Source organism: Schistocerca americana, chromosome 1 (genome assembly GCF_021461395.2).
Source record: "Schistocerca americana isolate TAMUIC-IGC-003095 chromosome 1, iqSchAmer2.1, whole genome shotgun sequence".
Taxonomy (NCBI): domain Eukaryota; kingdom Metazoa; phylum Arthropoda; class Insecta; order Orthoptera; family Acrididae; genus Schistocerca; species Schistocerca americana.
The window spans coordinates 1,156,362,814-1,156,380,346 of NC_060119.1; the positions used below are offsets into that span (position 1 = coordinate 1,156,362,814).

General features: G+C 41.9%; 1 protein-coding gene across 1 annotated transcript in view; it reads right to left on the bottom strand.

Annotated features, from left to right (window-relative positions):
* The window catches only part of LOC124597519 (mite allergen Der f 3-like), a 79,887-nt gene that overhangs the window by 53,094 nt on the left and 9,260 nt on the right, over positions 1–17,533 (bottom strand). The window contains exons 2-4 of the mRNA XM_047135942.1: positions 15,206–15,291; positions 10,716–10,804; positions 1,789–1,924 (exon numbers count right to left, since the gene is read on the bottom strand). Coding sequence (XP_046991898.1) covers positions 1,789–1,924; positions 10,716–10,804; positions 15,206–15,291 — 311 coding nt within the window. The remainder of the gene's footprint in view (positions 1–1,788; positions 1,925–10,715; positions 10,805–15,205; positions 15,292–17,533) is intronic.

The following is a 17,533-nucleotide window of genomic DNA, read 5'->3' on the forward strand; positions in this document are numbered from 1 at the left end:
ACAATATGTTTGATCGTCTTGGGACCGATTTAAAGTTGAGAGAGTTGCCTGTTGACTAATGTCTAGAGAATAAGTATTTTCAGTGAAGAACCTCACGTGCGAAGCATTTTGGTATCATATGCAAAATAAAACGTTTCCTCTGTCCCAAATTTGAGTGGGTAGCATCTAAGCTGATCAGCTCGTGTAGTGTGCGTTTGGGGTTAGATCTGTATAGACAGATTGTGATTGAACTGGAATAGTAAATCTTTGTTTGGTAGCGAAAAAGTGACCCCTTCGATTAAAGGTCATTTTTGTTGTATTATTTTGTAAGGCAGCCGCAAAGTAAAGTCAGTAGGTGGAAGGGGAAATAGGAGTATTTTATACCTCTGAGAGCTACATCACAAATTTACTTGAAACAAGTAATAAATGTATTTTTTATGTTTAAAGAAGTTGAATTTATAATAAGAAAGCAACAATGAACATTTTTATCCCTGAATTCCTTAGCAATGAGAGTCGATAGTTATTCTTTTGGCTCAGTCTGACGTTTCAATATTAAATAAACAGAATTTTCATTACGAGCCTATGTAGGATTCACTATTAAAGAACTGCATTAAATTTACCCATTGTAAAGTTGTTTAATTTAAAAGAAAATAAAAATCTTAAAAGCAAAAGCTTGATAGCCAAGAATATGACTTCATATTTACGAAATGTTTATTAATGAAATGCAGGGTAACGATTGATAAAAAAATAAAATCTCTGGTAAAGAATCTCTCAACGTATTTTACGGTTCTAAAAAATCTCCCAACGTATTTTACAGTTCTAACAGCAGAATCACATCAGTATTAACTTCTATAAAAAATATTGGTATGCGTTTTTACCAAGCTGGATGAGTTTAGTTTTAAGAAACTGCAGAAAAGTAAAGAAAGATAGTGATCGTTGGTGTGGTATTTTAATAACAATTACAATATTGTTACCGTTCGACGCATTAATATCGCAGGCGTGTATGATAGGAATAAAACTACGTGATGCACGTACGTCGACGATTAAGGAGAAAACTAGTTAGCAGTGTTTATTAATAACCAGAAGTTAGCTCTCTTGACTAGTTTCTGTGACATATGAAGGCGATGTTTACAATGATAGTGATATGTACCTTTTGTTTAACATTCAGCTGCTGAACATCCACAAATTTAGTCTTCGTGGCGTGTTCGGTTAACGTTTCGCACTAAAGAAATAAAAATAGTAAGCAGAAAAACCATGGTCAAATCAATTCACACAGTACTCACTGTTGGTCCGCTGAAAATCCGCGCTGTGTGAGAGGAATGGATGGACAACATTCGGGTGGTCTGTCAACGTGTGGAACTGGATGTAGACCCTCTTGAGTTTCTGTATGTGTGTATCTTTTCCCTCTCAGTATGTTCAAGTATCTCGCCTAGGTGCTTGACGTACGCGAGTCTCTCGATTGAACCATACTTTGTGGGCTGTTTTTCGATGTCGAGTTCTGAACACATGAACTGAGGTTTTTGGAAGGAAAACTGTAGTAATGAGGATACTATCACTATCAGTATCAATATTATGGTACATTTTCAACCTTCTTTGTGACAGTCTTCTACACCTTCCTGACTTGTGGAATCCTGTCACTGTCCTTCTGTCGCTTGTCTCCAGTGCAGGACCACAATCACCTTCTTAGCCTCGATTCTTCTCCATCTCATCTATTTACTGAATCTTTGAGTCTGTATAGTTTAAATGCTGTCGAATACTACTGAGTTCCTTCGACATAAATCCATATTTCAGAATAATTTGAATACTGACCTTGAGCACGGCGATGTCGTTGATCCAGGAATCATTGGGATCGTAATCCCGATGAGAAGTGATGTCTGTCACCGAGTGTTTGGTTCCTCCGTCGGTCACGATGTTGGTACCAGCTAGCACGTCGTATGTGTTGGGACTACAGCGGACAAAAACAAGAGTGAGTCACATCTTTGGAGAAGAGAAGTAGCTGTAACTTTACACGGAGGTGTTTGCAGGTGGACAGCGCTAAGGGAGATGTGTCGTCGGCTTATATAAGGCGGGGACCCGATCTCTGACGACAAGCTTTCAGAGGTGATAGTATGGGCCAAACCAAGAAACAAATTGCCTAGTGCACATGGGCACTAAAATGTATAAAAGCTATGAGCACTTGTTTATCTTCGATACGGTGAAACACATCGCTTCTCCTCCAAGCTCTTAGCTTCTCGTGTTTTAGGAGGAGGTGGTATGGACCAAAACAAGAAAGAATATCCGGTAAACATGGGCTCTAAAACGAGTACCTTACGGGTTGTGAGCACTTATACAGTAGAACAGATATGTTTCATACTAGCGAAGACGAAAAGGTGCTCATAGCCCTTAAGTTATTTTTCTTTTTTTGGTCCACACTATCACCTCTGAGATTCTGTCAGTGGATTTCTGGTTGACCTAGTATAATTTGAAAGATATTATTTAAATATTTTATACATGTAATAACTAAAACTAAAACTGTCCTTCACTCAGCGGTTCGTTTGAAGACCACAGACGTTTAATACGTGTGATCAAACTGAAGGTGCTACACTCTAACCTTGGTGCGATTACTGACATTTATCTTTCCATTTAGAAGGGCGACCAACAGTTCAGATTGGACCCCATGCCAGGCTGTCAGACGGCAATTTCCTTTACTGCAGGTGGAGTTACGTTCTGTCAGAAACACCGGTGCATTCTTGGAAGGAGCGCTTTTTATTTTGTACTCTATGGTGCATACACATCCAGTATTGATTTAAGTGTCAGGAAGTCATTTCTGAAAGTATTCGTATGGAGTGTAGCCATGTATGGAAGTGAAACATGGACGATAAATAGTTTGGACAAGAAGAGAATAGAAGCTTTCGAAATGTGGTGCTACAGAAGAATGCTGAAAATTAGATGGGTAGATCACATAACTAATGAGGAGGTATTGAATAGGATTGGGGAGGAGAGAAGTTTGTGGCACAACTTGACCAGAAGAAGGGATCGGTTGGTAGGACATGTTCTGAGGCATCAAGGGATCACCAATTTAGTATTGGAGGGCAGCGTGGAGGGTAAAAATCGTAGAGGGAGACCAAGAGATGAATACACTAAGCAGATTCAGAAGGATGTAGGTTGCAGTAGGTACTGGGAGATGAAAAAGCTTGCACAGGATAGAGTAGCATGGAGAGCTGCATCAAACCAGTCTCAGGACTGAAGACCACAACAGCAACAACAACATGGTGCATACACAAGAAAATGGATAAGACACTAGTAAAAATTAGAACAATATTTCGTACGGTTAAAAACTAGTACGACAATATTCTTGTCTCTGATGTCCCTTGACAACTCTGCACCTGCAAAACATCACACTGACCTGCAAAAATCCAGTCTCATGTACCTACGAAACCATTGTCGCCTCAGATAAGCTTACGCACATCTGACAATTTACACTCTGCAATTTTTTAAAATTGCTCCTAACTTATTTTACATTCTAAGTTCAGAAAAGCAAGGGGCTTCTCTCTATCGAGAAAGGGCTTTTCTGCAAAGTGGAGATAAAGATCTAGGAAATTCATACAAAACGCCTACACCCAAAAAAGTATTCAAAAAGATATGGTTTAAAAACGCACTGGTTTGATGCGACGCGCCACGAGTTCCTCTTCTGTGCCAAACCCTTCATTTCAGAGTAGCAACTGCAACCTACATCCGCAATTATTTGCTGCACGTATTCCAATATTTGTCTTCCTCTACAGTTTTTAGCTTCTATAGTTCCCTCTAGTACCAAGGACGGTATTCCCTTATGTCTTAATATATGCCCTATCATCCTGTCAGTTCTTCTTCTTCTTCTTCTCAGTGTTTCTCATGTATTCTTTTCCTCTCCAATTCTGAACAGAATCTCCTCATTACTTATCTTATCAGTCCACTTAATCTTCAACATTCTTCTGTATCACCAAATTTCAGACGCTTCGGCTCTCTTATGTTTTCCCACAACCCACGTTCCACCACCATATAATGCTGTACTCCAGACGTATATTCTCAGAAATATCTTCCTGAAATTACGGCTTATGTTTGATACAAGCATACTTATCTTCTCCAGGAATGAGCTTTTTGCCAGTGTTATCCTACTTTTTATGTCCTCCATGCTCCGTCCGTCAAGAGTTATTTTGTTGGCTAGGCAGCAGAATTCCTTAACTTCGTTTACTTCATCATCCATAATACTGATATTAAGTGTCCCGTTGTTCTTATTTCGACGAAAGTAAATAAAAGGATTTGTAAATGAAATATGAGTCTGATTGCATATTTAAATTGCAGTTCCGGTACGTATGAAAGTGTGGCGAATTTTATGCGGTGGATAACAGAGAGAATGCCGGAACACTAAACTTCTTTTTCCGAAAATGTTCACTGAGCAACATCGTATCGCAGTTTCTCCTTTAAATAGTTTCACGAACGCCGACGTGACAGATATCGAAGTAGCCTCTGCAAGCTAATCTTTGTAGAACGTGGTTGAGGGACTTCACCTGTTCAGCGTAAAATGTAAAGGTAAAAACACCTCCAGCCCCGGTATTTTGAATGTATTTTACTTATGTGATCAGTTTCAGCGTTTCATTATGCTATCTTCAGGCCCCCTGACCAAAGAGTCTTCAGTTGGCGAACGAAAGGATAGTGTTGTTGAAAATGGCAGTCTACGGGTACAAGTTACTTAATGTTGGCCGCTCTTTCGACTGCAAGTGCGGTTAGATTCCTCCTACACATTGGTCACGACGTCTGAGGATGGCGTAGTAAAATGCCGAAACTGCTAGCATTAATAACTTAGATTCAACATATTGTCGCAGAAAATGTTGAGTTGCACGGTCACCGTTGTATAGTGGTTGCGATACTAGACTGTTGCATGCAGGATCGTGAGTTCAAAACTCCCCTGAACCGTAAAACTTTAATTTCCATATTCGGTTCGAGTACATTCTAGAAGTATCCACAAATGTCTAGAATCATTGTGCTGGAATGTTCTGCAACTGTATATATACCGTATGTGTTCTGGCCGGAGGCAGTTCGCTCCGCGTTCTTGTACGTGCAAGTGCTGAATAAACCTTCGTTAAGTCAAGTTAGTGTTCGTCGTTACACCTTCTTCTATGTGACAATATAGGGAAGATGAAGGTGTGTTTAAGTTCACATTTGCCGACCGAAGTGGCCGAGCGGTTCTAGGCGCTACAGTCTGGAACCGCGCGACCACTACGGTCGCAGGTTCGAATCCTGCCTCGGGCATGGATGTGTGTGATGTCCGTAGGTTAGTTAGGTTTAAGTAGTTCTAAGTTCTAGGGGACTGGTGACCTCAGATGTTAAATCCCATACTGCTTAGAGCCATTAGAACCATTTTTTAAGTTCACATTTGATGTCTGGAAAAGGTGAATATGGGATGCAAAAGCCAGTGAAATCGCTCAACAGGGGGAAAGTCACTGGACACGAAGGGATACCAATACGATTCTATGAAGAGTATGAGAAAGAGCCCGTTTCTCCTCTAGCAGCATAGCAGCAGTCTGCTGTAGGCCACTGGAGGAGGGAAGTGTTCCTAGTTTCAGGAAAACTTTATGTGTTCGGTCGGTTACATGCCGATAAGTCTAAATATAAAATTTGCTATGATAGTAAAAATTGGTAAAGGATCATATAACACAGGAAATTCAATAAAAGTCCATGCAAATGTACGTCTCTTTTCATCCTTGCACATGTAGTATGTCTGAAATACACTGAAATGCCAAAGAAACTAGTACAGAAGTGAAAAGGCAAAGGTCCCGAGTTCGAGTCTCGGTCGGGCACACAGTTTTAATCTGCCAGGAAGTTTCATATCAGCGCACCCTCCGCTGCAGAGTGAAAATCTCATTCTGGAAACATCCCCCAGGCTGTGGCTAAGTCATGTCTCCGCAATATCCTTTCTTTCAGGAGTGCTAGTTCTGCAAGGTTCGCAGGAGAGCTTCTGTAAAGTTTGGAAGGTAGGAGACGAGGTACTGGCAGAAGTAAAGCTGTGAGTACCGGGCGTGAGTCGTGCTTCGGTAGCTCAGATGGTAGAGCACTTGCCCGCGAAAGGCAAAGGTCCCGAGTTCGAGTCTCGGTCGGGCACACAGTTTTAATCTGTCAGGAAGTTTCATATCAGCACACACTCCTCTGCAGAGTGAAAATCTCATTCTGGTACAGAAGCGCGTATTCAAATAAAGAGATATGTAAACAGTCAGAATACGGCGCTGCGGTCGGCAACGCCTATATAAGGCAACAAATGTCTGGCACAGTTGCTAGATCGGTTACTGCTGCCACAATGGCAAGTTATCAAGATTTAAGTGAGTTCGAACGTGGTGTTGCAGTCGGCGAACGAGCGATGGGACACAGCATTGCCGAGGTAGCGATGATGTAGGGATTTTCCCGTACGACCATTTCACAAGTGTATAGTGAATACCAGGAATCCGGTAAAACAACAAATCTCAGACATCGCTGCGGCCTGAAATAGATCCTATACGTACAGCAACAACGACGGATGAAGAGAGTCGTTTAATGTCACAGAAGTGCTACCTCTCCGGAAATTGCTGCAGATTTCAATGTTGGGCCATCAACAAGTGTCAGCGTGCGAAACATTCAACGAAACATCATTGACATGGGCTTTAGGAGCCGAAGGGCCACTCGTGTACCCTTGATGGCTGTACGACACAAGGCTTTACGCCTCACATGGGCCCGTCAACTCCGATATTGGACTTTTGATGGCTGGAAATACGTAGCGTGGTCGGACGAGTCTCGTTTCAAATTGTATCCAGCGAATGGACGTGTACCGGTATGGAGACAATCTCATAAGTCCATGGACCCTGCATGTCAGCAGAGGACTGTTCAAGCTGGTGGAGGCTCTGTAATGGTGTGGAGCGCGTGCAGGTGGAGTGATGTGGGGCCCCTGATACGTCTAGATACGACTCTGACAGGTGACACCTAAGCATCCTGTCTGATAAACTGCATCCATTCATGTCCATTGTGCAATCCGACGGACTTTACAGCAGGACAATGCGACACCCCACACGTCCAGAATTGCTACAGAGTGGCTCCAGGAACACTCTTCTGAGTTTAAACACTGCCGCTGGCCACAAAACTCCCCAGACATGAACATTAAGGAGCTTATCTGGGATGCCTTGCAACGTGCTATTCAGAAGAGATCTCCACCTCCTCGTACTCTGACGGATATATGGACAGCTCTGCAGGATTCATGATATCAGTTCCTTCCAGCACTTCTTCAGACATTAGTGGCGACCTTACCACGTCATGTTGCGGCACTTCTGCGTGCTCGCGGGGACCCTACACGATATTAGACAGATCTAACAGTTTCTTTGTATTTTCAGTGTAGATGACACTGAGCCACTTCTATATAGGTTGTTTCAACAGCCCCTGCCTGTGGGTTTTATGTCATTCACAACGACTTCAAATACCATGATCGTGTTCTCTCGCTTCCTATGCACCAACTATTAGTGCTACAGAAAAATGAACCGGAGCTTTTTGTAGAAAATTTAATGTAGTTAAAATTTGTACGTGGGTACGTTTTATCCTAGAGGCCGTAGATTTCAAACTGTTCAAGGGAAACTTAAAAAGTCATGTTCAGACGCTTTTCTTATTGAATAACTCGAAAACCGTGATCTCCAGCGACAACGTGTCCCAGCACATAATTTAACTACATTAAATTTCCTACAAAAAAGTCCGTTCCTTGAACGTGAATTTTGAAGGCATTGTGGATTACATAAAGCACATAGGTAGGTGGAACTGAATCACTCTGTGTGATACCCTGTTATACACGAAGTATTTCAGCAGCCGAGCAGGCACGGCAGCATGGCAAAATAATCAGGTTACTAGTACCCCTTAGAATAGCTATTTCTGGTTATATAACGTCTGTGTGATTGTAGTATACATTGCTAATAAATAACACGAAAATAGTGACTACAATACTATTCTTACTTGATCTCTGAACAGACTTTCCACACTCTTTCCGAGCGCTGTCTTTCACGTTTTGATCTGTATACACAGCACTGGCTATACCAAGGTACATGGAAACATGGACACCATTTCCACCAGTTTTTTGCCTTCTGCGATAGTAACCGACACTTTTGTACCAGACATTGTCAGTGAATGGCTCGGTAACGGCAGTGTGTACTGTGAGCTGCGACTGTTGCTCGGTTCCTCTCCGAGGAGTGTAGTCACACGGCTTGTGTGCTCCAACCCGTCGCCGGAAGCAGCAGACTCTCCTAAGACCGTCCCCACACGGACCGTGCTTTTGAACGTCAACGTTGAGCGTGCCGAGTTGAACGTGCCGCTGAAAGCTTAGAAAAGGTGCGACCTGTGCCTACGGTACGTGGGCCCCAACGTGGTATACGCGATCACAATCCGCTCCAGTGGCAGTTGTCAGCTGCATCTGACTCGTAAATCACACTGTTTACGAAATTGACGGGCGTAAAATTCCTATATTAGCTCCATTAAAACGTACATTTCCTACCTTGTCCATAAGTTAGCGAGGCTGCTCGGTTCTGTAGTACACATAAAAAAAACTTCAATATCCGTGAACATGTTACAACGCCGCAAATAAAGTACGAAATCCAGTCATTGAGGACGTCGGCTTATGAAAGTTACATTAGAAATAGTGCTACACAACTTTACAATAGTTCTCCACATGAGGTTAAAATTATTTGAACATTCTCACTGTTTACTAAAACCCTACGGTCATTCCTACTTTGTACTTACTCAGTAGCAGAATCTTTACAACACATTAAATACAAAAACTGAAAGAAGAAAGGACAAAATATCTTACTGCAAGTATTACAGGCTGCACTGTAGAACGAGCCAGTAGAAGAAACTCACTCCTCAAAACAGCGGACTTATATTTACATAACGTCGAATATTGTAGTATACACTTCTACTAAACTAATATGTAAGTATCAGAACCCATTAAAAACACGAAGGTTGGTAAAACATAAAAAGGTTGGACGTAATGGGATGCTACTAACCAACAAATTACATTTTGTCTTACGATCTGTCACGCCACTCCTTGCGCTAACCTGGTCACAAGCGCTCGATGATTATACGTAGCATCTTACAGTTCCTGACAGCTTTACTGGTAACTATGTTACTAACTAAAATTTGATTATAACAAATTGTACCAGGAACAATGTGCCTTTGATGAATACTCAATGTGCCGTTGCCTTCAAACGCCACTCTCTCTTAACATGCAAGTTACAATAATTCTTTGACAACGATTATGATGTTTCTCGTCTCCACGAATCATATAATTAATGTCGGGTTTTCCGGAGATGTTCAGTTTGCTGATGCTCAGAAACGGCATGCCACTGATTTGGTTCAGCAATTTGGGAAAATAAAAATAATGTTGGAAAAAGGGAGAACGTGACACAATAAAATACATCGGACTACCATGGAGGCCTCATCTACTGACCATTCAACAGGAAGCAAACAACAGACTAAAATCACTGACAGTACTAACTGACCGAACATGGGGAATGCAGCCTTCCATAATCCTCCATGCCCATAAAGCCCTACTCCGACGCATCAAATAGTTCAAATGGCTCTAAGCACTATGAGACTCAACATCTGAGGTCAGCAGTCCACTAGACTTAGAACTACTTAAACCTAACTAACCTGAGGACATCACACACATCCATGCCCGAGGCAGGATTCGAACCTGCGACGGTAGCAGCAGCGTCGTTCCGGACTGAAGCGCCTAGAACCGCTCGGCCACAGCTGCCGGCCCTCCGACGCATTCTCTGCTTTGCCAATGTGGCACGCACTTCTTATCCTCCCTCCTTTTATCATGCCCTACAAATCGTCAAGCGCCCAGCCTTTCGTATCCTATATTACCCGTAAACTCGACGCTGCTGCCCACACCTCCTAGTTTTCCCATTGATCACTGATCCTGGTACTCTATCGCACCTCTGCCACCACATTCCCCCAACACAATACCTCCGCACCGTCCACATTCTGTCCCAACGAAACTTTAACCACCTCCGCTTACCCGTCCGCGAAATCCGCGCTGATATATACCCGTCTACCACAGCGAGGAGATCGCTCATACCCACCCCTCAACAGGGCTCGCTTGCCCTCCAATCTTCTCCACTCACTTCCTAAGTCTTGGTTCAGAAACACATTCCTCTCCACTCTTCGCTCACCCCTTCTTTAATCAACACCTACAGATCCTCTCCTAAGCTGTAAATGCTACGTTCCCCTAGCACCCTTTCCCTGGCAGTCTGTTTCCGCTGATATCTTCATTCATCCATGTATCTATTTTAATAAGCTACAGAACGGCCTTTCCGTTTTACTTTATGCAATTGTCTATCCGTTTCTATACATTCGTGTGGAACACTCTTTTTCCATTCATTGTGTCTACATTTTAATTCATCGCCCAGTCAACCTTTTATATTTTAACAAACGGAACTGATGTTCTGTCTTTTTATTTTTGTCAAACGCCTTATCCAGTGTTTATATTAATTCTTTTAAAAAAATTTCCTCTCGTATGGCTGAAGAGCGGCAAATCGTATCTGCTGACAGCCCACCCCCTACCCATATAGGACGGGGGGATGAAATAGTAACAACGAAGAAAAAAGAAAACAAATTGTGACTGTGAGGCGAACAACTTCCTGCCTCTAGTGGGCGATACTCTCTGGAAATATGGCCCTAATCGCTATATTTTACGTAGTTATGGAGGTACTCACACTTCGACGCAGTGGGCTGCTGTGACCACCCAGTACTGGTTCAGGATGGAGGCGCCACACTGGTGATATCCATTGGCCCGCAGCGACACCTGAGACAGACAGTATTACATCCTCCCACTTGCTTCAAACGGGAAAAAAGACGTATAATAGAAATGAAAGTCCCATAATCCAAATGTCTACAGCTTTGTCGCTCTGAGTAGGTTTCTTGTGTAGGTAGTTTATCATTGCCTACAAAACCTAGAGGTGTACTCTGCAAGGCACGTTACACTATATGGCAGAGGGAACTTCCTGTGCAACCATCAATTCCCCCCCCCCCCCTCCCCGCCTGTTCCATTCGCGAATGCGACGAATGACTGGCAATAAACCTTCCAGCGGGCCCCTACTCCCGAAATTACCCTTATGTCTGTCGATTTCGCCTCCTTAACAACTGTTTGTTGAGTCTATAGAATTCTGAACTGAATCACAATATGCTCCAGCACTCGTTACCTCTTATTTAGTTCACTATAGAGTAGTTTTGAACTACCAGCTACATTTTATAAGTAATGCAGAGATTGGTGTTTCTGTGCATTGTTTGATGCAACAGCAATGAAAATTACGTCAGATGTAGTTGGGAGCTTGAGGAAGAATCACGTGGTTTTGTTTTTTCGCTGTGTACTCTGACACAAAATTGGCGAGAGTTAGAAATGTACCCTGCAGGGGTGTCGGGTACTGTGACTGTCGAAGACCAGAGGTCGTACATCAAGTTCGAAAATTTACGCGTCAAAAACCCGACAGAAATCCACAGTGCGTTAAGTGTGGTTTGTGGTAAATTTACAATAGCCCGTAGTACAGTTTCACGTTGAGTTAATAGTTTTCATGGTTATCGTATGAGCATAGAAGATAATCCAAGACCAGGAAGGCCAATAACGTCAACAGGTGAAAGAAATGTGAAACTCGTGGCAGATGCTCTTGAAGAAGATCGCAGTGTGACGTGTGTGGATCTCTCTGAAGCCGCGGGAATTCCCCCAACATCGGTGCTCCGTATGCTGACAAATGATTTGAAGAAGAGAAAAATTTCTGCGGGATGGGTCCCACATTGTTTGACTGCTGAAGAAAAGCAGAAACGCCCGGACATTGCAGCCTTGCTCAAACAACGATTAGACAATGAAGTTCAAGGATTCTCTGTCGCTATTGATGAAATGTGGAAATCACAGTCCAATAAGTGGAGTAATTCAGATTATCGTCGAGCGTTCGATCAAGACTCAAGCAAATGATTACTTTTGCTTATGAACACCAAGGAATCATCATGGTAAATAGAGTTCCATGTGGAGCAAGTGTCCTAGGATTGTATTAACACAAATTCATGAAAACCTACACAGAAAAATGCACAAAGCCCGACCTCAGTTCCTCGAGGCTTGGCTACTCATTCTCCTCGACAATGCTCGCCCGCATATCGGCAATATTGTAGCCCAAAAACTGCGAGAATACGGATGCGAAGTGTTGCCGTGTCCTCCCTGCAGCCCGGACATGAGTCCAACAGTCTTCGTCTTTCTCCGGATGTTGCGAAAACCTATGCGTGACCTTATCTTGTTTTGCTAGACTTTGCACCAGCGTTACCCGAGGCGTTCGACAGATGAACAGACGTGGTGTCCTGGATGGAATAATAGAGTTACCGAGACATCGCATCTCATTCACAGAGAAGCAGGAGACTATACTGAAGCACTGTAAGGAGATACTGAAAAAAATATACTTGTAAGTAAAAAACATAGTGTGAATTATTTATGGAATGTCCATCGTACCGGGTGATCAAAAAGTCAGTATAAATTTGAAAACTTAATAAACCACGGAATAATGTAGATGGAGAGGTAAAAACTGACACGCACGCTTGGAATGACATGGGGTTTTATTAGAACAAAAAAAAAAAAGTTCGCAAAATGTCTGACAGATGGCGCTGGACAGCAAAACTTCAGTGACTGCGCATGACAATCGTGTATAAAAGGATCTGTAATGAGAGAGAGAATCAGATGTGCCAGCAGTCGCAGCATGTTGACGTTAGCTGAAAAGGCGCTTTTAGTGAAGCTGTATTATCAGACGCGTGAAAGATGTCTTGCGCGCGCCGTTTGGTGATGATCGTGTGCTGAGCCGCCACTTTCGTCATGCTTGGCCTCCCAGGTCCCAGACCTCAGTTCGTGCGATTATCGGCTTTGGGGTTACCTGAAGTCGCAAGTGTATCGTGATCGACCGACATCTCTGGGGATACTAGGATACGCCAATGCCTCACCATAACTCCGGACATGCTTTACAGTGCTGTTCACAACGTTATTCCTCGACTACAGCTATTGTTGAGGAATGATGGTGGACATATTGAGCATTTCCTGTAAAGAACATAATCTTTGCTTTGTCTTACTTCGTTATGCTAATTACTGCTATTCTGATCAGATGAAGCGCCATCTGTCGGAAATTTTTTGAACTTCTGTATTTTTTTTGTTCTAATAAAACCCCATGTTATTCCAAGCATGTGTGTCAATTTGTACCTCTCTATCTACATTATTCCGTGATTTATTCAGTTTTCAGATTTATCCTGACTTTTTGATCACCCAGCATATAGAATGCTTCCTGGAAGTTAACGAACACGGCATCAACTAGGGAGGGCGCATGTGACCACTGTACCCTTTATTTCATGGACGAACAATGACAGGTTTCGTAGAATCTCTACTTGTGGAATCCGTGTTGATTTTTATGGAGAAGATTTTTATCAAAATGGCTCTGAGCACTATGGGACTTAACTGCTGTGGTTATCAGTCCCCTAGAACTTAGAACTACTTAAACCTAACTAACCTAAGGACATCACACACATCCATGCCCGAGGCAGGATTCGAACCTGCGACCGTAGCAGTCCCAAAAGATTTTTATCCTCCAAAATTATCATAAGTCATAAGTATGCCCATATTCCATAATTCTGCTACAGACTGGCATCAGTGATGCAGGGCTATAATTATATGTACCTGTCTGACCACACTTCTCGAAATGGGAACGATTTTTGCAGATAGGTTAGTAAAATTCTATTTTCTATTTCACCCAATTCTCCTTGTGTAGCTCTCCTTGCGCTCATTTTGGCTTCGTTCAGCTTCTGTTTGTCAACTGGTCTATTCGCTTCAATCTGTGATGAAGCTATGTCAAATGAACTAATATGGCTCTTCCCTATCCCTCACACACTTGCTTGGCACGTGCTGGTGGAAGACGTATTGCACAATTCTCACCAATTTAATATAGTTTTGCTTCAAATCTTCGTCCTCAGAGCTGGATATCTCATGCTGGATGCTCAAATTCTCTGCAATTTGTTCGTCAAAACTCTTGCTATGCGAAATTGTTTTTGCACCTTTCTTAAATTTATAAAACCTGAGTCATTGATGCTATCACGGCCTTACGATTTCAGATGCCCTCCTCTATGTTAACCAATTCTCTGCGCGCTCGGAGTCTCTCTCTGGTATCATATATAATCTTAGGACTCTCCTATTCAATAGCTGGCAAATTTTCTCCCAAGCACTCTGCCACTATAGCTCCTGAGGTAGGTTTTCCACCCACCTGTTATGAGGCGTAAGACGTGCTTATGTGTCCCTCGTATGACTGTGGTGCGCGTCTGTTGTGTGTAGCTTAAATATGTTCTAATTATGGAAAACAAAGAAGGGGGAGGCTTAATATCGGTGCCGGTTCATATCCTGCTCCTCTCGAATAACGCTAACGAAGGTCCTGTGCTTAATATCTCCATCCAATGGACGGGTTGTCATGAACACTTCCACATATCCTAACTCCATCAGATTCTGACTTTCGTTGGGCAGTCTAACAGTGCATCATTTGACACAGTTTCTTAATTCATTCCACGTTCTTTACGTATTTCTTCTCTTCTTAACTGTCCCCAGGAGACAATAGCTCCTAGACCTGAGACCTCTAGAAGTGACAGAAGCTCTCTCTAAAACTGTATATGTGAGAAAATTCTATAAGCAAGGAAAAATCCCTAGTCCCTTGAATTCCCTCTCACCAGTGTGTGAATGTTTTGTCGATGGTGTGTAGTTATTTTGTTACAGAGCGTATGGACATTGCGACTAATATTGTCGTTTTAAAGAGTTGTCCTTTACAAGATATATAACGACAGATAGCTGAAAAATTTTCTTACTCCTTTCTGAGCAATGGAGAGGTCATCAATGGGTAGGAGTGTTACTGAGAATGTTTATAAATAACTTGTTTGCTAGCAGTCAGGATTTTCTTGGTAGCAGATTAGTTATTTATAGACAAGCCTGTGTTTTCACATTCGCAGACTTTCAAAGAAACCATTTATAATGGACAAAGCCAGATTGTTGCTGTAGAATTACACTGTAGAAAAGTAACCAGCAATAAGCAGCAATTTTATTTTGCAATGGAAACCCCGTCTGCTTCATGTGAATTTTCTCTGTTTAGCGCATGTAGATCACACAGTCAAGCGTTTGCCTGCCTTCTTTGTCATCAGTACTCACCTGATGAGGGAACTCCCCAGGTGCGGCTTCGACGCCGTTGACTATGCGGCCTTGTAGTACTGACATCCTCCACTGCACTGAGCCACCTGCAACGGATGACACATTTACCATGTGTACCTCATACAATGAAGGTACGGGCATTGTTGACAATCACAGGTACCAGAAATGGGATTTATTTTGTATTATATGAATGACCACTTGTACCCCGTTAAGTATGTTATGGTAATGAAACAACTTTTTAAAAATATTTCCTCGAAACTTTTCTCAGTGCTCCCCTTGTAACACCATAGCTCTAATGCTGTGCTGATTTTTTTTTTTTTTTGCTTTATTTAATGTTACATTGTTGATCGTCTGTAAATGTGTTTGAATCGATAACAAAATTGTGTACTTTTTTCTTTGTCAAACCTTTGATGTCGTGATTTGATTCTATGCTGTGTAGCATATGTCTCGTTTAAATGCTTTGACCCATTTGGAGGGAACAAAGCTTGCTGTATATGATTGTAATTTTGTGTGAATAATTTTTTGTAGACATGTTAATATGTGCAAATGTTCTGTGTTATTCAATACGTTTGTTTGCTGTTATGTAAACTGCTGATCCTCACTTAGGAATCTTAGTAGTTTGGTGTATAAGAGGTAGGGTGGTTCCCCTCGGGAACGGAACTGTGTAGCGCGCGCAAATTGTGGTTGGCCTAGGTGGAAAAGGTGGAACTGATAGTCAGTCGGGGACGAGCCTCCGGTCGGAGATGAGCTACCAAACTGTGCACTGCTATGCAAAGTGTGCATATTGTGCTGATTCCGAGAGAGGCTTTTCTTGCTTCTTTCTAAGGCCTCAGATGGATGGATAATTAGCTGGAACTATTCTGGAATTTGTATCTGTCGTCGCCACCAAGAAATAACAGAGTCCAGCAATTCAGTCTGCGAATCCACCTACCAACATGCAGTTGCCACCACGTTGCGCAATCACTGTAAAGCAATACTATAATGATGTACAGTGAAGGATCAGCTTAATGGATGTGTTATTGTGCTCAAATATAAGGTAATTTATATCTAAATTTATGTACCAACCTTGATTTTCTCCTCATCATAACACCTCTCAGGTTCCTCTCCGTTTGAGCTAAAGTGATATCTGAGTGTCCTTACTAAAAGAAGTTAAAGCCTAGAGTTTGCTAATTAATGCCTTTTGAACATAGTGAAGAGAAAGTTAAAGTTAATGTGGCAAGAGAGTGAGTTAAAGTTATTGATGCTTGCTGAAATAATTTTCCTAGTAAAACTGCTTATTTAAAGTGCTGTTGCTAACTTCAATATTAAAAGTTCTTAAGACTGAGGCTTATAAGGCAAACGATCACATTATTGTCTGCAGTAAATTCTTAAAGGTGAGTCAGTTCTTGCAATTCGGTCAGTATTGTGTTTCGCTGTAGTAAAAGTGAGAAAGCTGCAGTTGTTGAACATTATATATTCAAGTTTGCTAAGTGTTTGTGTATCTTGTGTATTATAAGTGCATGTTAATAGTAATGTTATAAAGACCATTCACTTTATGTAAGCCTGAAAGTAATAGGGTGTTTCGGTATCTCTTATAATTTTTGCAAATAGTTTGTGCTGCTCCAGTTGTTAGCTTCAATCTTAAAACATATGTGTGTCAGAGTTCATTGCACTCGCGTGTGGCTAAGTCTAGGGTGTGTTTGTCCATTATAGTTACTTATACCTACTTTCATAAACGAGAACATTAATCTTTCTCTTGCCTAATTAGGCTGGCGACCGTTTCCCTTATTCTGTAAACAATATAGCTAGGCAAAATTTTGTTTGTTACTATTCCAATATGTACGTAATTTTGACTTTCATTTCCGATAAGCCACTTCCGTTAGGAACAACACGGTCAACATAACAAAATTCCTCTCAGAGGGTAACACTGCTCTGTTGCTTTATACCATAATTGCTATAACAAAATAATTCTGTTTTGCAGACTGCCTCCAGTTTTGAGGTTAAGGTATAGCAGTAGCAGAGTAGGAGTGTTATACCCTGTGACATATCTGGTATACTTCGATCGTACTGGTGTATCAAAACACTGAAGTCGAATGTCCGAATGTCTTCCCCAGAAAAGTTACGTATGATTCTCTCCCATTCTTTAACTTTACTTAACTAGAGCCTGTCGCTCATAAACTCGACGATACTGGTATTTTATTGTATCTGGTAATGTTCGCTACCATTTACGGCAATATAAATGTCAGTCTTGTTATAGTCACGTGGCTGCTGTGGTCGATACACAACAATCGACTGTTTTTAATCGTTTGAGACTTAAAACAGTCTCTTCCATCGGCCATAAACTGTTAC